This window comes from Calonectris borealis, chromosome 3 (genome assembly GCF_964195595.1).
Source record: "Calonectris borealis chromosome 3, bCalBor7.hap1.2, whole genome shotgun sequence".
NCBI lineage: Eukaryota > Metazoa > Chordata > Aves > Procellariiformes > Procellariidae > Calonectris > Calonectris borealis.
In genome coordinates, this window is record NC_134314.1 from 83207360 (window position 1) to 83233985 (window position 26626).

Below are 26626 nucleotides of genomic sequence, written 5' to 3' on the forward strand. Positions count from 1 at the left end.
GTCCTGCACTTCGGCCACAACAACCCCAGGCAACGCTACAGGCTTGGGGAAGAGTGGCTGGAAAGCTGCCCAGAGGAAAAGGACCTGGGGGTGCTGATTGACAGCCGGCTGAACATGAGCCGGCAGTGTGCCCAGGTGGCCAAGAAGGCCAATGGCATCCTGGCCTGTGTCAGAAATAGTGTGGCCAGCAGGAGCAGGGAAGTGATCATGCCCCTGTACTCGGCACTGGTGAGGCCGCACCTCGAATCCTGTGTTCAGTTTTGGGCCCCTCACTACAAGAAGGACATGGAGGTGCTGGAGCGTGTCCAGAGAAGGGCAATGAAGCTGGTGAAGGGCCTGGAGCACAAGCCTTATGAGGAGCGGCTGAGGGAACTGGGGTTGTTTAGTCTGGAGAAGAGGAGGCTGAGGGGAGACCTCATTGCGCTCTACAACTACCTGACAGGAGGTTGTAGCGAGGTGGGTGTTGGTCTCTTCTCCCAAGTAACTAGCGATAGGACGAGAGGAAATGGCCTCAAGTTGCGCCAAGGGAGGTTTAGGCTGGACGTTAGGAGAAATTTCTTTACTGAAAGAGTGATCAGGCCTTGGAACAGGCTGCCCAGGGAAGTGGTGGTGTCACCATCCCTGGAAGCATTTAGAAGATGTGTAGATGAGGAGCTTAGGGACATGGTGTAGTGGGTATGGTGGTGTTGGGTTGACGGTTGGACTCGATGATCTTAGAGGTCTTTTCCAATCTTAATGATTCTATGATTTCAGTCATGTATTCAAGCTCTGCATTAGACTTCTCACTTTATAGCCTTTGTAGCATTGCTTTAGCTAGTGTAAATCTCTCTGTCCTGGAAAATGGGTGGTGCAATTTGAACACAACGATGCCTAAGTTATTACTGTGCAGGGAAAGTGAAGAAGGAATGTTTTGTTTTATTTACATTTAAAAAAAAAAAAAAAAAAGGAAACACCTAATAAGATCATCAGACTTTAGGCTTAAAATTACCAAATGGGGTATGTGTTTATATAATCCATAATTCCATTTTGAAATTCTCTGTCATAGTATATTTTGGAGACCAAAAGCATAGATAGCCTGGGAAAAGAGAAGTTTCTGGTGGACAGATGTCCGCCTGTTGGTGATCTTTTTCTCCCTCCCCGCCCTCCCTTTCCTGATCTAGGAGTAGTGTCCTGCTCAGGAAGTCCTTCAGCTGACAAACATGAGAAGTTCAGGAGCAGTATCAAGGTAAAGGGGCACTTTGCACCCTCTTTCTTAGTCTCCTGTCTAAAGGCCTGCCGCTGTGTGCGGTTGGAGTCAGACTGCTAGAAGAGGGGTCTTTGGATCTGAACCTGGGACTTATTTAGTTCTTACAAAATAGGTAACAGTATCTTTGATGCTAAGTATACAAAAACACTTCAGTCATCTTGGAAGCTTTAAGTTTTTAAGAAAGTGAATGCTGGGGAGGTTACCTGGCTGTAGAAGTATCTAGCAGGTAAAAAAAAGATTTTAGGGCTGCAATGTGTGATTTACGCATGTAAACCCTGCACAAATCCTGGTTTAGATCCTTCAGATTTTTGGGGGAAGTGAGGGAAAAATGCGGAAGGGAGTTCTTGAGGATTGTGGGGCAGGATTAAATGGCGTTCTCTAGTTGAACTAGGTGAAGAAATATTTCCTTAATGTCCAGCAATTTGTAGAACAGCATGATTGATCATTTTCCCAACTATCAGCAAAGAACAGACATAAATAAACATAAATATATGAAGTATGTAGCAAATGAGGTTCTACCCTTACTGTGATGATTTTCTTAAATATTTTTTAAATTATGATAAATAGTTCTGATAAAGTGAACCTTCTCTTGAAGCAAATAAAACCAACAACAGAATATGTAAAAAGTAGAGGGGTAGCCAGATGTTCTCATATGGTCAATTAAAAATTATGGAAATTGCTTCCTTTGCTCAAAGCTATTACAAAACATGATCTTTGGAGACAGTGCAGTTCTCTGACTGCTATCTGTTTAATTGAGAACAGCAGTTAGTCAGCATCTTCCAGGCCTGTACCCTGGGTTGGTTTTAAATTGAGTGGGATGTCTGAAGTGCACCAGGCAGTAGATGGAGGGTAATTTAAGGGTTGACTTTTGCTGGTTGCACTGAAGTAGAAGCTTCATCTAGGGTATCCGTAGGACTGCTGCAAGGCAGCAAGTTAGCAACAGAATACAGTGAAATAAAAGGCTGGTAAAGAGAATTAAGCCTTATTCCAAATGCTTGTCTGTAAAACAGTATGTATTGAACACATTAAAGTTCCTTCATTTAAGAACTTCATCAAATGGGGGGGATTGCTTTTTAGAATCATAGAATCATAGAATCATTAAGGTTGGAAAAGACCTCCAAGATCATCGAGTCCAACCATCAACCCAACACCACCATACCCACTACACCATGTCCCTAAGCGACATGTCCCTCCCTTTTGAGCTGCAGCGCTGAAAGCTGAATGTAAGCTGTGTATTAAATGACTTATTTTGAGGTGAAGTATGGGACAGAGGAACAAAGTATAAGCCTTTGTGTGTGGTGGAGGTATCTGAGTGCGTGTGGTTTCTTTCAGGCTCTCAGTCCATCAGTGAGCTCTGGGATCCTGTGAAGGTCTTTTCTGTGTTGAAATAACGTGCTTAAAAGACTAAAATGAAGGCAAAAGAAAGTGCTGTCCTTGAGTCTGATGGCTTACAAATAGCAAAGGCCTTCTGTGTCTGCTTCTTGGCTGGAAAATCCTAGAAAATATGGTGGGAAGGGATCTCAGGAGAACACATTTGATCTTGCTGGCCTCGATCTTAAAAACTATGCCAGAGCTATTCCTGAGAGCTGTTTGTCTGACCTGAAAACCAACACTGGTGGAGATTTCCTGGCTGTCCCAAGCAATTAGTGCTTTACTATCTCTAATGTTTTTCCTCATCTCCTTTGCTGCAACTCAGGTTTGTTAGTGAGGACTCAAGTTCTGAGGAGAGGGGAAAAGCATTGTATTACTGCTTTCTTTGTAGCTTCCTGGTATGTAATGTACTGGAAGTTACTCCCCTCAGTATTTATCTCCACTAGATTGAGCAACTCTGTTTATTGCCATCTTTTTCACACGTCCTATTTGCTAGACTTGTGATCATTTCCATTACTTCTGCTTGATCCAGATCTCTTTTGAGCTGCAGCGCTGAAAGCTGGACTGAGATAAGCCTTATTTGCATGGTTCCCTGCTCCGCAGCTGGCACTGAGGTGCTTTGGTCTCTCCATGCACTGAAGACATCAGCCAGGTCAAACCGAGGGGTCTCCTTTCCAGGAGAGGAGCCTAAAAGCCGAGTGCTGCAGTGGTGGTGGAGTCTCTTGAGACGTAACTGCGCTGCTGAAAGGGGAAACCATCATTTAGTCCTGAGAGATGACGAGCAGATATGGCCAGCAATAGTACTTATAAATGCCAATGAAACAAATTATTTAGAAACGTCTGTTAGTAGAAACTAATTGAATTCTGTGTAGACTGGAATATATAAAGCAGGATGCAGCCAAGAATTAATGAGAGAGAGAATGAATTGGCACGTGGATCCTCTCATCTGTTTTCCTTCTCAAAATAGCCTGTTTCTAGGGCCAGGATGGATAGGAGTAGAACGATGAAACAACTGGACACACAAACACAGTGTGAGCATAATTATGTCGAAGAACAATGACAACATCATTGAATGGTTGTAGAGGGTTGCCACAACTCATAGAATCATAGAATAGTTTGGATTGGAAGGGACCTTTAAAGGTCATCTAGCCCAACGCCCCTGCAGTGAACAGGGGCATCTTCAACTAGAGCAGGTTGCTCGGAGCCCTGTCCAACCTGACTTTGAATGTTTCCAGGGATGGGGCATCTACAGCCTCTCTGGGCAACCTGTGCCAGTGTTTCACCACCCTCACTGTAAAAAATTTCATCCTTATATCTAGCCTAAATCTACCCTCTTTTAGTTTAAAACCATTAACCCTTGTCCTGTCGCATCAGGCCGTGATAAAAAGTTTGTCCCCATCTTTCTTATAGGCCCCCTTTAAGTACTGAAAGGCTGCAACAAGGTCTCCCCGAAGCCTTCTCTTCTCCAGGCTGAACAACCCCAACTCTCTCAGCCTTTCTTCAAAGGAGAGGCGTTCCAGCCCCTTGATCATTTTTGTGGCCCTCCTCTGGACCCGCCCCAACAGGTCTCTTGTGCTGAGAAACTCCTGCGGGGGTAACACAGGAAACCCAATGGTGAATGGTTTGAGTAAAAGGAGGTGTTTCCACAGGTTTTGGCGTTCAGTGGTCATTGGTCACAATCCAACCCTTACTCTTCTGTTTGTAACAGTGATAGTTTTGATGGCTGTGTTTGATATTCCACACAAAATACGAATGCTGATATGTTTTTCTGGTCAAAGTATGGGCCCAAATTCCAGTTTCCTTGTGGTGATAGCGATAGGACGAGTCTGTTCAGCTGTGGTCCCTGAGAAAGACACTGCAGATGTGGTTTACCTCTACTGCTGGAAAGGTTTTTCTCCTTTGCAGGAAGAGTATGCACATGTGTACATGTGGTTGTTGGGGCAAGGCCTGGGCCCTGCAGTAACTTGGGTGGTGATCATTTCAGCTAGAGCCTTCTGGCAGCATTTTCCACCCTAATAACAACAACAACAACATGAGTTTAACTACCCTGGAACAGTCTGCTGGCCTAGGGAGAAGATCTAGTCTCATTAGTACATTCTGTGTCTTTATTCCACCCCGTCGGCACAGAAACGGAAGGGAGATCAATACTAATGATAGATTATTGTAAAAATGGATCATTTCACTAAACCAGCAAATGTAAACAACCCCGCTTCTTAAAACTCCTTTGAGGATAAGGAAAGAAAATAAGCAGTAAAAAGCATGCACAGATGGATGTTATTCTGATCGTATCACGTTGTATTGAAAATGTTAGAAGGGAAGGAATGCTAATCATGCAAAATTGTAGGCAGCAAGGTCATGAGGAAAGTACTGAACTGTAAAGGTTTTCCATTTGTGGGTTAGCTCAAAATTCTCTGATTTGACTAATGTATCATCAAAGGTGTTCTGGCTTGGACCAGCCAGGCTTGTTATCTGTCATGTCTGTGATTTTGCTAGTATACTGGCACTGTAGAGAATAGAGAATATACGTACCAGAAATAATAATTTTTAATTGGAGCTATATTCCTTTGTCTTCTACACAGGGAAAGAAAACAAAGTAAGAACTAACTTATATAGAGAAGTGTTTACTCTAAGAAATTTATAAGAGTTATGGTAGAGTCAAAACACTCTCTTAAGGATCACTGTTATTTTTATTTCAAGTTGAAAGTACATCTTTTTGTTGGATGATAAAGTAAGCATAATTCAGGAGAGCGTGGAATGAGATAACTGCTTAATTGCAATAATCGCACGTACATTTTCTGCTGAAATATATTGCTGAGATATCATATGTGATTCTTCAGTTCTTGACCTAATAAAAATGCAATTTTTTAAAAGGTCAGGCTTTAAATTTATAACTGCCATCTAAGATTGTTTTAAAACTGGACAGTGAAGAGTAGGAGATTTCTTAGAATTGAATTCAGAGCTGTTACTCTAGGAAAAGAGCACAGATGATAACTTTGAGCCAATTCTTTGGAGCCTTACCAAATTAAAACTCTGTGAAAGTGCTGGGAAGCCTGCAGTTTTGTCCTTGTCATAGAAGAAAGTAGCTTAGCATCCTGGTTATCTGATGTTTTCCATTGTAGTCTTAGTAATTCATCCTTGAGCAAAACAGACCGATATATATTTTATCAAAAGGGGAAGAACTGTCTGTGATTACTTTTTGTTGATCCACCTTTTTTCTTCTTCAGGTAAAAGGGAATCTTTTTGTTACTGTTAAGTAACTTTTTTTTTTTTTATTTTATTAAATTTCTAGCCGATAAATTTAGACAGAAACTGGAAGAACTGGAGAAAGAGAAAAATTCTTTAAAATTTCAGCTTCCTTCAAGGCATCCCTCAATTAGCAGTTTTTTGGATAGGTTCGTTACCCAAGTTCAAGCAGCATTGCGCTGGGCTGCCAATCATCGGTAAGTTTGTTGATTCCTTATTATGTAAAATGACGCTTCTGTTTTTCTCAAAATGTGGAATACAATTTATGAATAATTTTAATAAAGAGTTTTAAGGACCTTCTAACATATTAATATGGAGCTTGTTTATGAAATCCGCCCCCCCGCCCCCTTTTGTTTTCTTTCTACAATTCTTTCAGAATTGCCCTGAAAAACATTGATCATGATGAACTGGTGAATTAAGTGGAACTTTTTTCACTGATGTTGAGTGGGAATGGGATTGAATCCTTGACACGGCAGCTTGAGCATACGACAGCAAGGCAGCTTGAGCAACGGTTCCCCACGGAGTTAATTCTGATGCTCCTTTTCAGGCAATGAAAATATATTTAAATATAAAGTAAAAACAGATTCTTTTTTGATATGCATAGATCTTCGGGAGCTTCCTTTTATGCGTCACTTGTTAGGTGGCAGTAATATGCTCAGCACTGTACAAAGTCACAAAAATAAATTCTCAGCCTTCTCTTGAAGGGATAACAACTTCAAAGATTGGGGGAATGTGAGATGTGTTGGATGACCCAAGGCAGGTAGTTAGCTTGGGAAGAAAAAGTCTCTATTTCTAGGTCTTTCTTCAGCTATGCTACTGGTTACTGTTGTTAGAAGTAAGAGGATTCTTCATAGGTATCGGAAGCTATCCTTAAATGCAATAGCACAAACAAAAGAAGAAAAACATTTTGTTTTCTGGCAGCTTGTACGTATAAGGGCTGCACTGTGCTAGTCAATACGTTTGTGTGTAATTTCTGATATACATGAAAATCAGATAAAATCAGTACAGATAATAGGATTTTGCTGTGAAATTTGGGACTTTTAAGGGTATTTTTAGCCTCAATTTATAGTATCTAGTAATGAGGCAGGTTTAAAGAAACTGCAGTCCCTCAGAGCTGTTTCATTCTACCTTCTGAGAAGCCCTAAGAAGCTGTTTTACCATTCCTTAAAGATTAGGATACAACATTCTGTATTTTGTCATTAAGACATGTTCGCTCTATGCATTAATTTGTAATAATGATTTTGGCTTTAGAGGTGGTGTTGTTTTCGGTGTCATAGAAATTGAGTCACTAAAGCATCCTTGAAATACATAATCTGCTTATTTTTTTTCCTGTAGAATGTATATATAATATATTTTTATATATAAAATATATGTCATATATATATAAAATATATATCCATTTATGAAAGTGTTCCTATTCTTTGGATGATTATATCTGTAACTCTTCTCTTTGCACAGGTCTGAGAGCAGTGCCATTCTTCAGGGTCAGATGATCCTCTTCACTATTCTGTCTTGTGCGCACTCCTTTCTTTGAGCTTGAGTTTGACTGTTGTTGTGACACCCTTTCTTTTTCTCACTTGATTCTTGTAGGCTTTCACACTGTTTTATCTGTAGTCTGACTCTTGTTGATGCAGCAAGTGTACCCTTGTCTTCAGTAGGGGTGTTTTAAAATTTTTCTGTTCCAACAGTGTTTTTAGGTAGTACAGGGTGGAAAACTTGACCACTTCTTCAAGGAAAATTTGTAGGCTTCCGTTTTTATTTTCATTTTGAATCGGAACAAAACCAATATACCCGAGATTTCTTTTTTCACCTGGAAAATTAAAAAGATGATCAGACTAGCCCCAGAAGACCAGATCATTGCAGTTTTGCTGTAGTCAAGCCAGTCTTCTCTTTTTGCAAATAAAGAAATTTTTAAATGGAAGGTGTGTATGGTAGGTTATTTGTTTAATACATGAGACTGAAATTCATGCCCTGGTTTTGTTTTATTTGATTAAATCACAAGATGAGTTTTTAGGTGAATGCATTTGGTGTTGACACAGGATATTGGGGGCAGGTGGTAGGAGCCAGGTTTGGTTATGTTTAGCTTAGGAACAATACCGTGTTCGTGCAATCACCCAGGTTTGGTGAGATCGGAGAGATCTTGTTTCTGTTTCCTCAGTACCAAGTAGGCAGATGTACATGGGATTTCCAAGGAGGTTCTGAGAATAACCTATGTTTATTGTGGAATGTTTCCTAAATTTTGACCAGCCACTCAGAAATTTCTGAGAGCATACAGCTCTCAGAAAGGTGCAGCTCTTACTAAAAGAGGGTGGCTTCAGAGCTGCTGGGAAGTGTGGTCAGTTGGAGCCACAGCAGTCTATAATGATTGTGAGGCACATACACAGTGATGGCCTAGCACCTCATAATACGGATGTCTCTTTGATCTATTTTGTTATTACAAAAATATAGTTACACTGTCATTATGTCTATTTTGTTTAAGTATTAATGCCATTTATTTTAGTGCCAGAGTTTTATTTTGCTTTTTCAGTATGTTCTTCAGCCCATAGAGAGGGAATAAACCATGCGTGTCTTCTGATGGTCCTGTAGAAGAGATGGGAACCTCTTCTTCTACACACTTGTTAAACAGCTGTGCATGGAGATGATAACTGTGTGATTAATCATGCTTAAACCAGACTTGTGATGCATGTTTTGTATGTGGCATGGATGTATTTGCTTTGCAAGATTATGATGGGAAATCACGCTTAAAAAATATCCTTTGTTTGAGACAGGGTATTTTTTTAAACAAGATATTGAAATGCATCTGTACCCTTTATGTGAAAACGCACGCACTTGTCTCTGGAGATGGACACAGAAATGCAGTTGGCCTTGCAAACGCGCATGCCCTTATGCAGGAACATGCAAGACAAAAGAGGTTTGCATTGTTTGCAGGTGCATTTTGAGAGCCTGATTATAGACTTGATGCTTAATGTAATGCAATGATTACCTTGGGGTGCAATCATGCAGAGATTTACAGCTGAGGGTTGTACCGACCACTGTGAGGAATCCCACTGACTATGATTTTGAAAGAACTCACTGTGCAAGAGAGAAGTAAAATTTGGCATCGTCGAGCAAACACTCCAGATGATCTCTAATGTAGTCTCCAAAAGCTGACAGAAGCTGACAAAATGGCTTTGGCAAGTTTCTAAACTTCTGTCTACGAGAGATTTTTCTCTGTATTGATAGAAATTACATGCCTTAGTTTTGTCTCTTTCGAGGCAGTGATGGATAAATTTCTGAAATATGAAAAAGCTGGGGGAAGCCTGAAGCTATACAAGTTTTTCTTTTTCCTTCTTCAGCGTGTTGTAAAAACAGTGTAAATGTTTGAGATAATAAAGGAAGATATGCCAAGGAAAAATCTCTTGTTCTCTAACTCTATCCGTTTAAAATGTAATCATTCTGGTGATGGAGTGTTATGACTCTGAAGGTAACATGTAGTATTCTGATCTTTTAATCTTTGAGACATCGATACTCAGCAATAACGCTAATTTTTAGCTTTTTTTCATTTTTTTCAAAGGGTTAGACATGAAGAAACCCAGCTTTGGCACGAAAACGAACATAAACTTTTGAGATTCACTTACCAGGAGAGGACGCAGGTTTTGGCCATAAAACGAAAACAACTTTTTCAAGAAAAGAAATGGTTACAGGTAACAGGACTGCAGAGTTATCTATAAGAACCAGTGCTGTGCGGTGAAAAGCTTGTAAGCTGTCATACAAAATTAAATAAATTTATTGTAATAGTGACTTTGCTTCTGTGCAGCAATTAGAGCCTTGGCTGTAGTCCAGTTGATAATCTAAGTGATGATTGGAGATGGCAGCCACAGGAGTTGTGTTAATCTCATTACAGAGAAGCAGAACTGGAAGGCTCGGTGGCTTGTGTGCATGCTTTAACTTTCCTCATTATCTTTTTAAATGTGCTCTTTATTTTCTAATTTGCCATTTTAATATTTCACTGATCTTCAGAAGTTTTTATTCGAAGACAAAAAGTTTTGAAGAAAACAGTCTTTCATCCATTTCTGGTTAGAATTGACTATAAATACATGATTTACCAGCTTTTGTTCCTGAAAGATGATTGATGCATTTCATAAGGATGAAAGAATCATCATGGAGCAGTCAGCATTTGCCAGCAATAACTTTGCACTGACACGTGATGTCACAACGTGGTAATTTGGCAAATGGAATGTTTTTAAGATGGCTTCTGTCCAATTTTAAATCTGCAATTCTTTTAAGCAAAATTTAGCTCTTTCTTTTCACTGTCTTTCAAAAATCTCAGTTTACTGTCTAATACAAGTCTTTGCTACACCTCCTTTTAAACCTTGGTGATCACAGTCGGCAATGTGACATCTTAGAGAGCTAGTAGGTCTAGTTTTCTTTTTTTCTGTGGTGTTTTCTCGACATCTCATTATTTTTGATACTTTTCTTCCTTTGGTGGATCTGATAGTATAATCATTTGTGGGTATACACATAAATGTATATATAAAAACCAGAAAGAAATGGAGATGATCATCTTAGATGGCCATTGCAAAATCTTACTTAGATGAAGAAGTGTCTTTTCTATCCTAGTCATCACCTTTGTATTGTTTGGATTTATTTCATCAACATATAAGATGAGACATAGTCTAGTTCAACATTATCAGTGTCCAGAAAACTATTTTTGGTAATCTAGGCATCCAGCCAGCTACCTTAAGCTAGTCAACTGAAAACTGCTGTACTTAAGATTCCATGCCAGCTAATGTTTTCATACTTGCTCCAGGTGAATCTTTATTCCTATGTAGTTATACTAGGGACAAATTAGCCCCATTGTTGAACAGGCATGCTATTTGTGAGCATTTGATCAAAATTATCATGAATTCCAGGTTCTGGAGAAGGCTGACCTGTGATGTTTGGTGGCTCCCAGCATCCCTTAAGGATTGCTCCTGCCCAAAATCTCACATGATCTGAAATAATTTTTTTTTTTCCCCCTCAGCCCTACTTTACCTTCCTTTTCCTTTTACTCTCTCTACTGTTGGTTCTGCATTTGTCTTCAGGGATTTGAGAGCGCCTGTGACAGTATCTAAGATTTACATATTAATGTTTCTACTGCAATCTGTACTTCCTGGAGAACACCAGCCCATAAGTGAAGTTGTAGGTTTACAATCAGTACTGATTAGCTGTTGTGTTAAAAATATCAGTTTAAACTCAAATCCACAAAGTAAAACTCCAGCTTATGTTTAGCGAGCAGAATATCATCTGTTGCTCCATGCTGAGACGTTAAGTCTTTTTTATCTGTCCCTGGAGGCAGACCAAGAGCACATTAAAGGCTTCTTGGCATTTCTGGAAAGGAATGCAAGAGAATTCCAGTTTACTGACTAAAATTTCCTTTCTCCCAAGAATGCCTGTGAACTCTTCCCAAGCAGAACAGCTTTCTCTCTGTGAATACAGATTGTGTGCTTCTGGTATCTATTTATGTTGTAAAAACATTTCAGTACTAAAAGTGTATTTGTAAAACCAAATTCTGTTCATCTCCCTTTCTATTCCCATGTAGGTTGCTTATTGCAGTGATTGCAATTACTACGTTGTCACAGAATATGAAGGTCTTTGTATTAAGTAGGGCCTATTAAGATTTTGGCAGTATTCCCAAACCAGAGACAGAATTGTCCTTTGTACACACTAAAAGCCTAATTTGAGACTGAAAGAAACAAAACTGATGGTTTTGGCCTGCTGACCTTTCTGTCCTTGACAGATGGGTTGAAACATGGGCCGCTCTGTTCTCTTGCCGCTAAATTTAAAACCAAAAAAGGAGGAAAATAATTGATAAACCTAGTGCGCAGCACTAATATAAGTTGAAATTTTTGAGCCAGTCAACCTTTGAACATGCAAGGACTGTTTCTTGTTGTTTTAAGTGATACTCAGGGAGCTTGTTGCAGTGCAGCAAACCTGAAATATGTTTGTTGACAAAATGAGCATTAGTGAACTAAACTTCACTTAAATTACATTGAAAACATTAAAAGAATGTTAAGGTTTCAAAGTGAAGCACTCAAAAAGCAGAGAAATGCCAAAGCCAGTTTTCCGTGCATAGTATGTGCATTTTATGAGAGTCTTTAATTGTATGAGCATGCCTTTTTTTCCTGGATCCCTGCCTCATACATTGCTGAAGATGGAAAGTGCTTGTTCAGATATTCAGAATACCATTTTATCTTCATTACTCAGTATTCGGCCCCAGAACACTTTTATGGTATGCCACTCAAACCCTCTTTTGGATGCAGATTTACTAATTTGCGAATGGGCTCTTTTTACAGCATTAATCAACGTGGCATCTGAGTGGTTCAAACCCACTTAATTTTCTCTCCATAGCATCACTTTGGGTGAAGAGATATTCTTATTGCCATTTTACAGATAGATAATGAAGAAGTGAATTACCATAAAGAGCTATATCATAGTTTTTAATGTCAGTTTTGTAATGCCTAGTGATTTACCTGAAAAAGGTTATTTTTTTCATTTTTCTTTTTAGCTGGACTGAATATGGTCAGAGCATGGAATTATGAGCTTTGATTTCTGTTGAGAGTCTATAGATAGCACTTCAGAGACCTCTCTTGTTGGTTGTATGGAAAATGGTGAACATTCAATCTGTGGTTGTGTGTTAAGTTTAAGTGGCTTGCAAAGTTTCACAGAGACTGTAACAAATGTAGGAATAGAATCAAATTCTCCAGTATGGCATTCAACTACTTTGACAACAAGTAGTTCTCCTTTGATGACTTTTTTTTTTTTTTTAACTCACTTTTCAAATTCTGGGACAAATGAGCAAAGGGCCATATATTAAATAACTTTATTAACTCAGCAACCCAGACTTTTTCATGAAGTGCTCCTTCCTTGGGTGCAAGCTATATGTTGGGTTTTCAAGGAAAAATTAGAACGTGCTCTTGCAAGAAACATCAGTATCATAATGCACAGGGTTTGAACTTCTGGCAAGATGAGTGCACCTGAGGATGAAGCTCTAGTAATTTTAAGTCAACAGAGGGATTTTGTGCTTTTAATTAAAATTAAATATTAATAATCAAAAGAACTGGCCAGACAGTCAAGGATTCAGCTCTTGCATCCTGTGCCTGATGTTGGATTGGAAGCCTAGAGGAACCATTCCAGGGATACTCTGCAGGAGGACAGATAGGTGGTTGATCACTTTAGCTGCCAGTCTGTAGCAAGATTCTGTTGTCATGGTTGAACTGAGATTTTGCATTTTTTTGGGAAGTTTTTAACTTGGGAAATACCTGTGTATTTTAAAGGTAAAAGGTGACTGACAGTTGGTGTTGGAAGAGGAACCTGAAATTTGGTGTTGAAATGGAGGTGGGGAGTTTCAGACTGTAGAAGCACTAGAGTTTCTAAATGCAACAGACGTAAGAATTTTTGTGTGTCAACAAAAGAGAACATTTTTGTGTCTCATTTAATGTTGTGCTAAATTGGACAACTGTTGTGGTTTAACCCCAGCCGGCAACTAAGCCCCACACAGCCACTCGCTCACTCCCCCCTGGTGGGATGGGGGGGAGAATCGGAAGGGTAAAAGTGAGAAAACTCATGGGTTGAGATAAAGACAGTTTAATAGGTAAAGCAAAAGCTGTGCATGCAAGCAAAGCAAAACAAGGAATTCACTCACTACTTCCCATCGGTAGGCAGGTGTTCAGCCACCTCCAGGAAAGCAGGGCTCCATCATGCGTAACAGTGACTTGGGAAGACGAACGCCATCACTCCGAACGTCCCCCCCTTCCTTCTTCTTTGCCCAGCTTTATATGCTGAACATGATGTCATGTGGTATGGAATACCCCGTTGGCCAGTAGGGGTCAGCTGTCCTGGCTGTGCTCCCTCCCAGCTTCTTGTGCACCTGGCAGAGCATGGGAAGCTGAAAAGTCCTTGACCAGGTAAATGCTACTTAGCAACAACTAAAACATCCCTGTGTTATCAACATTATTCTCATACTAAATCCAAAACACAGCACTATACCAACTACTAGGAAGAAAATTAGCTCTATCCCAGCTGAAAACAGGACAACCACCTTAATTCATGCTACTTCTGAGACTTGTACTGCATTTTTCTAGGGGCAGAGGGGTTTCTTTAACAGGGTTCATAGTAAACTCGGGTTCTGTTCTATGCAGAAAGAAATTGAAGACCTCCGAGCAAGACTGGCCATATTAGAAGCAAAAGATCAACAGCTAAGAAGAGAAATTGAAGAACAAGATAGGCTTATTCAGTCACAGGACTGTGAACTGACTGCTTTACTTGGCTGCCTTTCTTTGAGAGAACTACAGGAAATAAGCAAGGCTGTGGATGACATTTTAGCATCCTCCTATCGAATTCCATTCAGTCTGGATCTTCCCGGGACGATAAAGAGGTATTTAAATTTCAGTATGTTGTCAGTGATGTAGAGTGTTGTATCTTCCCAATGTACTGTTGAATTGGCTGTCAGTTGTTTTCTTCGTAATTGTGCCAGCTAATTAGCTGGATTCAGACACTTGAAAGTTTTCTAAGAACAGATGTTGAAGTTCTAATATTAATATATATATTCCTTCCTCAGGAAGGAAGACTTTGTAGTTATTTGAAGGTCTTGCACTTAGTATTTTTTTATGGTAAAGAGCCACCTACAGAAAGCATATGTATCCACCAACTGTTAATACCTATCATCAGTTTAAACTATTTCTTGTTAACTGGTGGAATTTTTTCCCCAGCTTGGTAATGCAGTAATTACAACATATTTCTCACAACCTGAAAGTGTGTATTAGGCACCATCCAAATAAATATTAGAGATCCTTCTTGCTTCAGTGAACTTCCAATCATAATAAAGTCCAATGTGATGAGTGTTAGGCTCAGACAGTGGGCTCGAGGTAGCGGGGGAAGGGATGAAGTGTGAAGACTTTTGGGACACCTACAGTTAAATGCACCAGTGTATGGTTCCTTTAAATGGAAAAGTAGCTACTCTTGGTAACCTTTTGGAAATAACCTCATCTTTATTTACAAAAGCAATAGAAGTGCTTCAGCGCCTAAACGGTACTGGCAGTCAATGGCACGTTGGTGATGGAACTGAAAGTGTTACTGCTGCTGTGTCACCAGGACAAAATAAAATTCCTGTTTATCTTAACTTGCATTTCTTCCTGCTAAGCAATAACAATGTTGCTTGCAGTTTTTTTCTCCCTTCATGTTTATTGGATTTAGTTTGGTTATATTAACATTCATGAGAAATTGCTGCTCATGTGTGCTAATTTATACAGATTTTTTTTTTAAAGTCAGCAGAACATTTCGTAGAGGACATATTCCTCTCATTTGAGGTTTGTTTAAAATGTTAAATTAGGTTATGGGAAATAGTTTCTTGAGTTAATTTTAGTTTGTTTTAATAGTATCTTACACCTGTGTTTCCAAGATTGAGAAATAAAAGGTCTCAAGCAGTTTGTCTGAGAATGCATGCTTTGATTTGAATTTTCTCTTAGTTTTGGGTTTGCTTCCGAAAGAATATTCAGATTTTTTTTTTCTGACATCGCTGATGCAACATTTGAGTTGCACTTAACTCTTTGGGAAATTATTTAAAGATGAGTTAAACTGGTACTGGTTCAGAGGGAACTTGCTCCGAGTTCTTCACTCACTGGTACCATGAATAACACAATCACTTGAGGGAATATAAGCATCCATTATTTGAAGTGGGTGCAGAACTTTAATGAAGATTTAGAATTAATTTCTTTCTTTTCTGTTCATTTTTAAAAGATGCCTTGAATGGAACTTTTCTGTTTTAGTTTTGTTTGTTGATCAACTTTGTGTCACCAGGGCCAATGATCAGGTGCTTCTGCTCCCTTTACCATAGCGGGAGTTCCCCTATTGTAAGTGGGGACAGATAAATGCTGGTTTGGGCTGCACAAGTAAGCACACTTAGGCAGGCATCTGTGACAGCCTTCGGGAACAGTTTAAATCTTCTATGTCAGTGTGTCCTCTTGTCAAACCCCAAAGCCTTTTCTGACCAGAACTAATGGCAATGATGTAGATGCCCTCCGATGGCTAGAGTCCTTGTTTCAGAATGTGGAAGCTCTGCATTTAGGTCCTCCTACAGCCTCAGAGCAAGCTTTTACCTGCTAAGGATTTCAGTGTCCTGGCAGGGAGCGTGCTCCATCACAGTTCTTAAACTGGACCTTAATGTATCCAGGAATGCAAAAGCAGAAATCTGGCAAAAGGCCAGGAGGCTAACAGTCAAGAGGAGATCTGACTCTGGGAGAGGATTAATGGTTATAGCACTCAGCTGAGAATGAGAGAGAGACCTGGTGGTCATAGTTGTTGAGGGAGTTGGCCACTGTCCATTGATGAAGTGCTAGATTTTTTTTTTTTCTTCCTTCTTCTTCCCAACTTAAAAGCAAAGTGTGCTGGTAGCAACATATCACAACCTGGCTGATGCAGCCTTTCGAAGAAGCAAGGTACCACTCACTGCCTGTTCAGCAGCTTCTCTCCTCTCTGCAGGAGATGGTGGCTCTCTCTGAATTAAAAACACCTTGTAGGTGTTTTCTCTACATGATGTGGCTTCTTGGTCTGGTAAATCCCATTCAAAATTTGCCCAAGTGTTGTATATGCCGTGCCTGCTGCTCTATTGAAAATGCACAAGCTGCCTTGGGAGCACAGACTGAAATCTCCAGTCCAGCTGTGTGACTCAACCACCTGACTTTAGCATGTAGCCACTTCCTTGTCTTTGGTTCTCAAATCTCTTCCCCCAAACTACTTGCTACTTTAGGTGGCTGAAAGCATCGGAGAGCTGCGGTTGCGTGATGGTCAGCTGCGGTTGCGTGATGGTCAGCAGGCACATTTCCAGCACGGGTTCTCTGCCACTTCTTGCTTTCAGGGCAGGCTATAGATCCAGAAGGGTTGAGGGGAAGAATATGCTCCTACAACTGTTGCGGTTAATTAACAGTGAGATTTAGGCTCACTGTTAAACTGAGCAAAGTGATGGGTGTCTTCCTTTTAAAGCTGTGCAGTCCATCATACGTCAAGTACAGCGATCTTAAGCCTGCATTCAGTCATGTTCTGTTCTCTCTTTCTGTAAGATGAAAAAGCAGCAAGCAGATAGTAAGACATCTGGTGTGGATATACTTCCCGTGTGCCTATGGGCATCCCCTACATTGTCATACAATTATAGAATAATTTAGGAGGTCATCTTGTCAAACCCCTGCTCAAAGCAGGGCCACAATTTCAAAGTGAGATCAGGTCGCTCAGGGCCCCATCTGTCTGAGTTTTGCATATCTCCAAGGATGGAGATTTTGCAGCCTTGCTACGCATCCTGCATTTCACCACCCTTGCTGGGAACTTTTTTGTCTCATATCTAGCCAGAATTTCTCTCCTTGCAACTTGCATTAGCTTATCCTAAATTAGTACTTCTTGTGAAAGGCAATTGTATTTTAGATAACAGGTTAAAATACTTGACGAAGCCAGTTCAGCATATTAGTTTTAAATTCCAAAGTCTTGGGATATTTAATGTGAAAGAGATTTTTCTGGAAATGTACACTTTCTTGTATGAATCATTGCAGAGAAAAAAAATTAAAGTCTTCTAAAGTTAAGGCTATCTGTGTGAGAAATAAAGCTATTGCTCATGCACATATACTAAAGATCAATGCTTATATAGAAACTCGTTCAGTATTGATGGGCTGTAAATGACAAGCTCCTGGGTATTGGGTTGCAAGATACTAATACTATGTATTTATTCTAACTGTGCTAGTTAGTAAAGTACTGCTGTAATGTGCTTTTGCATAATTATTTGTTGGGTACATGAATTGCATTCAGCACTGGAATAACACAGGGCTGATGTGAAGCATCTCTTAAGACAATCTGTGCTGTAATGAATCGTATTGAGTGGCTTGCAGCTCACTATGAAATACAAATTATTTTGCTTTTCTTGGTCTAAATGCTATTAAATAGCAACTTATTACAGCAAACTTCAGGGAACGTGAGAGAACATCTTAAATGAAGAATAATTGCCCAGATAGAAGTGTGCAGAAGCAAGAGAGCAAGTCAATGTAACGTTGGGCTGAGCATTGTTTCTAAGCTTATTTTTCTTGTCAAACATTGTTATTTTCAGGAAGATTAATAATCCTTTGTTTTGTCTTGTTTATCTTTGGTATGTGGTGGACTTTTTGAAAACAAAAAGCCTTTGTCAGTAACTATAGTATGCTTTGAGTTTGAAGAATTGAGAAATGTTAGACATGTTACCCTGGGCCCTTTCTTGAGGGCTGTTGGAAGCCGAGGTTAAAACCTGGGCAGTTAATGTGCAAACAAATATGTTAGCTTGTGTTTTGATAGGGATTCACATTGAGGTTGAGACTATAGAACGTGGTCATTTTGCTCATCCAGACAGGGCTAATTGCTCTTGGTAAATAAACGGGTGTAATCATTATTATAAAATGAGGAAATTGCAGTGCAAAAGCTCAGTTCGCTTGCGAGGGGTTGCGTGGAAATGTGTTTAAAAGGTGGGAGCAGCTGGTGGTATGTGCACTGTGACACATGTTAGTGTTTTAACTAAAGACGACATACTGAAATTGGAGGAAAATAGGTCTGAGCGTTTCAGTGTGAAGTACTTTCTCCTGGAGATTGCAAAAGGTAACAAAATATATCATTTCTGTATCCTCTACTGAAGAGGACACCATTTCAGAAATATATGTTTTTAACTGGTGTAACTTGAATCTTCTAATTATAGAATAAGACCGTGTTAATTATTTGACTTATTCTCTGTAGTACCTGCTGTTTCCTTTTTTTGTTTCTTTTCATTTCACAGTGAAAACTGGGGAAGTCTGTTATACTTCTGTTCATATTTAGTTTCACTTAGCATTTGCTTGTTTGGTTTTATCCATATCTACAGATGCGTGTGACTGTACAGCACGTCATCCTTAAAATAAATTGCACAGTTCCATCTGGACTATTGTCTGGGCACTGAATGCTGGTTGAAAGAAAGAAATTCAATTAAATATCTTTCAAAATATTTGAATACTCCACCTCTTCTTCCACCCTTCCCATGGAACAATTTTTAATTAGTAGGAATTTGTTCCACAGTGGGTGTGGGGGATCTTCTGAAGATAGGGAAATTCTCTTTTCTTTGTATTACTTATTATAGTACTGTCGTGGCCAGTGGCGCAAGGAACTGAAGATTTATGCAACCAGTTCACTCTGCTTTAGTGATGCCTGGAGCTTATCTGACAAAGATTAATTCAAAGTGAAATACAAATGCTCAGGGGGTTGAAAAACTTATTAGTTGGAATATACTCAAAGCATTCAGCAACTTCAGTTGAGGCCAAAGCCTGATGAAGCCAAAAAAGGTGGGGTTTTTTAGAGAACTTAGTTTACTTGGGAAAATTTGGAAAAAAGGACTTATACATAGTTTCACATATTAACTTAGGAAAAGTGCCATTCAGAATGGGCTGTCATGTACTGTCATTAGGAGAGACTGCTTTGTACATGTTTTGTTGTTCTTCAAAGTATATGGTCACATGAATTTTCTAGTCAAATTAGCAGTTAGCAAGCTACGTGAAATTACTGAAGTCTGAATGCAACCGTATTTATTTACATCAGCCTTTCAACAAAAATCTTAGCTTTAACGAATTGTATTTAGAAGAAGCAAAACAAATTGTACCCTATCCTTTCAAAAAGATATCTGTTGTTTGCTAGGTAACATGCAGTCAATCCAGGAAAGTCCTTTTTAAATATGTGGTTTGAGAAAAAACGTACATATAAAAAATATCCTCTGGGAGTAGAAGGGTAGCACAAATACAAAGAGCAGAGGGATGAAATGTCTTTATAGCATCAAAAAGTTTCTACTGCAGTGCGCAGGCTGCTAATGTTCCTGACTGTTTGCTGGGCCTGTGTGTGGGACAGCAGAGAACTGAATTGTACTTTTAATGCTAGATACTCTCGGAATCTTTACTTCTGGGTTTACTTCCTGGGGTTTTGGGTTGTTTGGGGCTTTTTTGTTGTCTGCACTTTTTCCTGATTTCACAACCTTAGTAGTGCTTAATTACAACTAGAAAGTGATGTTGGTAGGCAGGTTAGAGGCAAAATAATCTAAACTTCTTTTTTTTTAAAAGTCTTCCTGAACATTTTTCAGGATAGACTCCTATGCTGTGTTATGAGTGGGACCATGAAGACCCCGATGGTTTAGTAGACCTCTAAGCACCACTGCATCATTATGTAACTACTTCTGGCCTCATTTGGTGCTGGGGGGGTTTTAGCTGGTCCTGGGACTGGGTTTACATGGAGCCGTTTTCAGCAAATCACTATTGCTTTCACCTTCTCGTGCAACTTAATTTACTTCTGGGTCTTTTGCTTTGTGGGTGATTTTCACATGCTGCATGATCATGTCTCTGCCCTGGGAAGATGTCAGCAATCCCGTGATGCTCCCTGGGCAGAAAGGCTTTCTGCCCTTCTGCCCAGACTTTCCCCCTCCTGCCATCAGTTGTCACCACCCGATAGCCACTTGCCGTCCCAGATACAGTTATGTTTCACCGATGGTGGTGTGAGCATGTGTGTTTGCGTGCGTGTGTGTCTGATCTATGTAAGATTCTTGCTCCTGTGCTGCGTGAGAGGATGAAGCTTCAGGGCACCTTCCTCTGTACTGTTACCTGCTTTGTATGGCAATCTTTCTTCTTCTTCCCCTTCTTAAAAATATCTCTCTCTCTCTCACGCCCACACCACACTATCTGTCCGCATGGTAGTGCTATAAAATATCGGAAGTCCAGGGAAAGGATAATATTAAAAAGGAAGGCAAATAAGTAAAATAGATAAGTGAGAGAAGAGAGCTTCCCTGCCTTTGTTTCCCTCTTATAAATATGCATGATGAAATGAGCTGTCAGATGTGCAGACAAACAGGTAACTTGTGTAGTGGCCACCACAGCTAGGGCTTCATCACCGAGTAATAAGAGTGAAGAAGAGAGAGCTCTCGGTCACCTCACTAGTTCAGTTATTTTAGCTTTGCAGGTCTGCAGGAATTGAAAAACTGTGTTTGCATATGAAATACACCACATGAAGAAGTGCTGCACAGCCCCAGAAACTGCTCTCCCTGTTGTTCACTTCTGTCCCAGTTGTAAGCTCTGGGCATGGGAGTCTTCAAGGCTTCTGACAGCTTCAGTTCCCCCTCAGGCCTGTTCATGTTGACTTAATTTCAGTCAGTGATAAATCATCTTCCATGACATGAGGACGATGCACAGGTCACTTTGAGTATTTGCCTTACTGCCTTGACTTCGGGTCCTTTCGTGCTGCTCTGATTTTATTTTTTTTAAAGCTTAACACAGAATTTAAAAACTGTTCTCTGTGGTAGGAAACATGTCTCTGTCTAAGCTACATGAGATGAACCAAAATACAATTATGGGGTTCTTAAAATATAGCCGATGCCACTGCTGCTACTATAACTAGGTATGATGATGGTATGGTGCCCTGTTTTTTTAATTGTAGTTCTTTTGTTTAATGATCCATTGATCCATTTTATTCTGTGCGCTACAGCTTCACAAAACCTGCAGCAGTGGGCTTGCAGCAGAGGCGCAGAGCCAGAGAGGACATTCCCTGGCACCTGGGGAGGACTCTGCCCTGGAAATTCCCCAGAGCTCCTGCCCTCAGAGCGACTGGCCACACAGCCAGCTTCCTCTGCCACCAGGGATTTTTTGAGGGAAACTCCAAATTTTGTGTCAAATGTCATAACCCAACCCGAGCTTTGATAATAGGATTGTCTCATTTTCAGCTAGTCCCATGGCTGGGTTTGCGTTTTGAGGCTTTCTCAAAGAAGTTGGCTGCAGGCTTTTGTGAGAGGCTAAGACAAGTCACAGGTGAAAGAAGAGGTCTGCCTCTTCCTTTGTGATCTGACTGGTTAGGAGGCTCAGCTTTCTTTTTGTAGATAGATAGGGGTTTTCCTCTCCATTTTGTCCACCTAGGATTAATTTCATTCCTTTGTTCTCTGCCTAAGATTGAAGGGTAGATTCCTTGGCCAAGTGGCTTTGTTTGTTTTTTCTCACCTGTGGGAGCAACTCTAGAAGAAACTGTGTACTGAAAGCCTGGCATGCCATACAATGTCTGTGCTTCAGCACATAAAGTGAATTTGCTTCCTGCAAAGGTGCAAACAAAAGTCATTGGACGAGAGCTGCTAGAGTTTGAAATTGGGGCAGAGGACTTCTTGATCGAGTTGCCTGTGTCTGAGCCGAGTCCTTTGTTCTGTGGCTCAGCAGTTCATAGTGACTCTGATCCCACTGGGGCTGGTGGGGACCCCTGTTGTAGGGAGGAAAAAGGGCTTCTGTGAAGTCTGCTCCCACACCGTATACACTAGCCTTCCTTGGGAAGAACAGGAGGGGTTGAAAACACAGCAGGGAAAGGAGAGAGCAAGTCTTCCAACTTGGAGGACAGAGCCACTGCTAGCAACCTGAAGTATTTTGGAGCAATCTTAGAGGCAGTTTTTTGTCCTTCTAAGCAGCATTATAGAAGGAAAAAGTCCCAGCAGAAAGATGAGTACCATCCGCTTGAGTACCCACGTGTGCAGTGTAATGAGGAATCTGGTTTTCCGTGCTGAGCATCTGGTTCCCCCTGCTTGCCTGAACAGCATCCAGTGGGATGTAGCAGCCTATAAAGTCCAGGCCACATATGTGCTGATTCCTCTGGGTATGCATACAATGAGATTTACTTCTCTTTAGGGAAAAATGACCAGCTGTCCCAATCAATGTATGATACTGAATTCGTTTGTATATAATAAAGAGAAACAGCTAACCACAATATCCAGGGACAGACCCTTTCAGTCAGTGGAGTACAATGGATGTTATTCGTAGGAGAATAATTGCAGCTGCTGTGGGCAAGCTCTAGTTTTTGTGCACTCCACACAGATGTAGCAGAAGAATGGGGATCTCTTGACACATCAGAAAATCTGGGGAAAGTGTTTGGATGTGATGAACTGCTGCTGCAGATAGCTGTTTGATTGTGCCTTGTGTTTTCAGCCTGATGCTCCTGTTTCAGATAGCAGCTGGAGGAACAACTGCCACAACCGCTCTGTGGCAGCAGCTGACAGAAGAGTGGTGAGAAATACAGCACCACGCGAATGGTTGGCTGAAACAGACGGCCAGTTCAGCTGTCTGAATGGTGTGTTATAGGACCAGAAGATTTCTCAATACATGGGAATGAAAATTCAGCTTGGGATCATCATTAAAGATGCCAGCAGCATCTTCAAGTGACTGTGAACTGTTTGTTTCTGTTGGAGTGATTTTATCTAAAAAACCAGCTACCATACTATGCAGACTGAGGTGCTGCCTCAGTCCTCCTATTGCAGGCATTAAAAAAAAAAAAATCTTATTAATCATTCTTACAAAAAATTGTGAAGTGTCATCTAATGCCCTGATTTTTCTGCAAGCCTCCCATAATTGGGGCTAGTGTCTGGCAGCGCTCCAGCAAATGAGGGTCGTCTCAGTTTAGAGTTCTTGTGTATGTAAGCTTCTGGGCAGGATGACGATTTATTATAGTCCACTTCATATAGGTATAACTCTTTGAGTAATCGACAAAGACAAGTGCAGTCACACAGCAACCCATGAGTCAATGGGAAACCTTATTGGTAAGCTGAGGTTATACAAAGACATTGGTAAAGTGTACTTCTAGTTCCGCCTCTTGATAAATTCTGAGTGGGGGAGCACATGTATCGAAGCAGTCATTGTCATAAAGCAGCAATGAAGAAATACTGCTCTGCAAATGATAGCTAGAAGAAGAGCAAATTGCTGGAGCAAAATCAGCTCTCTCATGGTTCAGAGCTAGGTGCATAATTTTGGGTTCTCATTCATATTCCTTGGAGAACTCTGTAGATTGAAATGTGCGGAAGGTCCAATGCTCCTGTACCCTAAAGTATATCTCTTGATAATTTTTGTCTCAGATCAGATTAATTTTTGAGGTTGGAAGCTTTCCAAGGTGACGCTTTGCATTTTATTTCTTATTCAGGTGACTAGTCCTTGCAACTGCCACAAATTTCATTTTCAGTATGAATTAAACACAACTTTTCTTTCCTTCTATTTAGTGTCAAAGTCCACGCCTCAAGAGCACTGACAGGTTTAGATAGAGAAATTGGATTTTCACCACATCAGTTCAGCAGAAATTTTGTTTTATCATTGTTTAACCAGCTCTGTCATCTTACAGAAGCTTTCTGTGGGCTGCATTATCTAATGAAAAATCAGAGTTTGCTTGGAAAACATCCTTATGTTTTAAGGGTGGTTTTGCTTCCCAACACAGAGATATGCTACTGGGAAAATCTCATTGTTTAAAGTCCCATGGATCATTGCACGAAGATGAAAAGGAACTTATGTGCTTGACTGAAAAATTGCTTTCCTGGTATGGTAATACCCAAATATGTAGCCCTGCCAGGCTTATGAACAGATCACATAGAATGAAAATCTTGTTATCCAATGTCTTCCTTGATTAGGTAGAATCAAACTTTGTGGTGGAGAGTTTAAAAAGAAAACAAAATATGCTGTTTCACCTTAGTGCATTTAATGCAATCTAGCTCTCTAGTTCTTAATTGAGCAGAAGTGTAGGACCGGCAACACCCTTGTAGGTCTTGTCCTGGTAAAAAACTGCACATGGTATCTGTAATAATGAATCCGTTGATTTTATTCAAGAAAACTTTGGGTACAAGTATGTTTTCTTATTTTTTCTTTTAGTCCTAATTGTACACGTCTAGTTTAAAGCTGCCTCTTGTTTCGTATAGTTTTGTTCAAAAGCTTTTTTTTCTGGCTTGTCTTCAAAGCTTTCTGAGATATGCACATCAAGGGAACCGTGAAGTACAAGAAAGTCATTGATTATTTGATTTGATTTTGTATTGTGGATTTCTTCCTTAAAGGCCCAGGACTTAAGGATTTTGGTGGATTTTTGTTGGATTTTTGCCTTGATGTAGACTGTAGCAGATGTTTACACCAAATGTTCTGTGAGTAGCACTTCTGATATCTTTTGCAAAGGACAGGACAAAGGCTTTTTTGGAAGGTCAGCTTCTGTTTGCTGTTAAAAGCAAGATTACAAGTGTAGGGCTTGGTTTATATATTTTCATCTTCTAAGAGAGTACAGCTTCTTGTGACTTCAGAATCGGAGAAGGAATCATGTTAGAAGACGTAAAGTTGGAAAAGTCATGCTTTTTGCAGGCTGTGACCATTAGAATGAGGTTATCCTTTGCAGGCAGTCTCATTACTCTGGGCCAAATTCAGACATGCTGTAAACTGTTTAAATTTGCTGATAGTCAAGAAAATACTCTTTAATAATCATTTTATCTAGGAGGGAATACATATTCATATGAATTGAAGGTTTCAGCCTATCATGCTTTCTCATATGCATACAATCTGAGTGTAGGCATCTAGGCTGTTGCTCTTGAATTAGAAATTCAAATATGGGTAATTTTAAATTGTTCTGACTTGTGCTTAGTTTTAAAGAAATGAAAGTGCTTTTTGCTTAACCGTTGTATAGTGGTGTGGAGATAGGGAGTGAAATAACAGGATCTAGAATAATCTTTTAGGTTACAGTAAGGAAGAATGTTTGCTGTTAAAGGGCATCCTTTTGTCTTTCAGTCTCTTCAGGCAGAGATTAGAGATGGCTGCTTAGTTTCTATATGAAAACAAGAATTTCCAGTACAGAATTTATTTATTTATTTTACACAGGTACCATGTGTGTGGTGTGTTCTATTGTGCAGTTATGTAAACTGCATTCTGACTACATTTTTTTGTCACTGTATATATATTTTGTCATTAATACAGGAACTGTTTCTGTTCAAGCAGTGTGTATATTTATATATCTTGAATGTAGAGAACAGCATGACTTGCCTTTTGCCCATTTTCATTCTTTGAATTTTTTCTTAGGAAGCAAAACATAAATACACAATAGCCTGGTATGCAAAGGGAAGTATACTAGCAAAGTGGAAGGAAAGACATTCAGAAACATGCCTTCCTTTAGTAGAAAGCCATTCTTCCCAGTATTGTGCTAGTCAGCCTTCCTCTGAACAAAGCCACTTCCACAGTATCTGTAATTCCTGCATGTAAATCATAATTTCTCAGAATATTCTTTAAAAGGCTTTTTAAACATTATCTGTTATATCATGACATTTAATGTTCTCTGTGGTCATGTGGGAAGCCTGCGGTAGAGCAAGGAATGGGGTGAACCAGACCACTCGATTCCCAGTCTTCCTTCTGTCCCCTGTTGCATTGAATTGGCTTTCATTATTTTGCCAGCACACCATTCCTGATTATGAACATCATCGTCTCAGCAGGTTCCAACTGTGTTATTACAATTCGACATACTCAGTACCTACTTTTCTTTAAGGTCACTAAAATGAGATACTTAAAAGGCACTGGCTTGCTTGAAGTATTTGGATCTTAAAATTTTTCCCATAGTCTATTATTACATGCCAAGTCAGCCTCAGCTTCTGAATATGCAGCGTTCCCACATCCTCCTGCAGTTCTCCAGCTGAAGTCCATGTTTTGCCAAAGTATTACTTCATTCATTATCCAGAACGGGTAATTCCTCAGCCCCTGCTTTCTTTTTCTGGTCTAGGGTGTATACAATGAGGCCCTAGGATGTAGTAAGTCTACATTCCTTTTCTTTTATTCTCTCCTCATTATGGATCCTAATGTGTGTAAATCCATTGCAAGCCATTTAAATGATAGGCCTACATGGCTGTCTGCATGAATGAAGAAATTACACATGATGTATAGATTGTTCTCAGTTCTGCAAGTGTTAAAACCGTTTCTTTTCCTGCATTTA

The 26626-nt window shown here is 40.0% G+C and overlaps 1 protein-coding gene across 1 annotated transcript in view; it reads left to right on the forward strand.

Annotated features, from left to right (window-relative positions):
* DISC1 (DISC1 scaffold protein) overlaps positions 1–26626 on the forward strand; it is a 209020-nt gene that overhangs the window by 58983 nt on the left and 123411 nt on the right. Inside the window, exons 4-6 of the mRNA XM_075146449.1 lie at positions 5907–6057; positions 9414–9543; positions 14020–14255. Coding sequence (XP_075002550.1) covers positions 5907–6057; positions 9414–9543; positions 14020–14255 — 517 coding nt within the window. The remainder of the gene's footprint in view (positions 1–5906; positions 6058–9413; positions 9544–14019; positions 14256–26626) is intronic.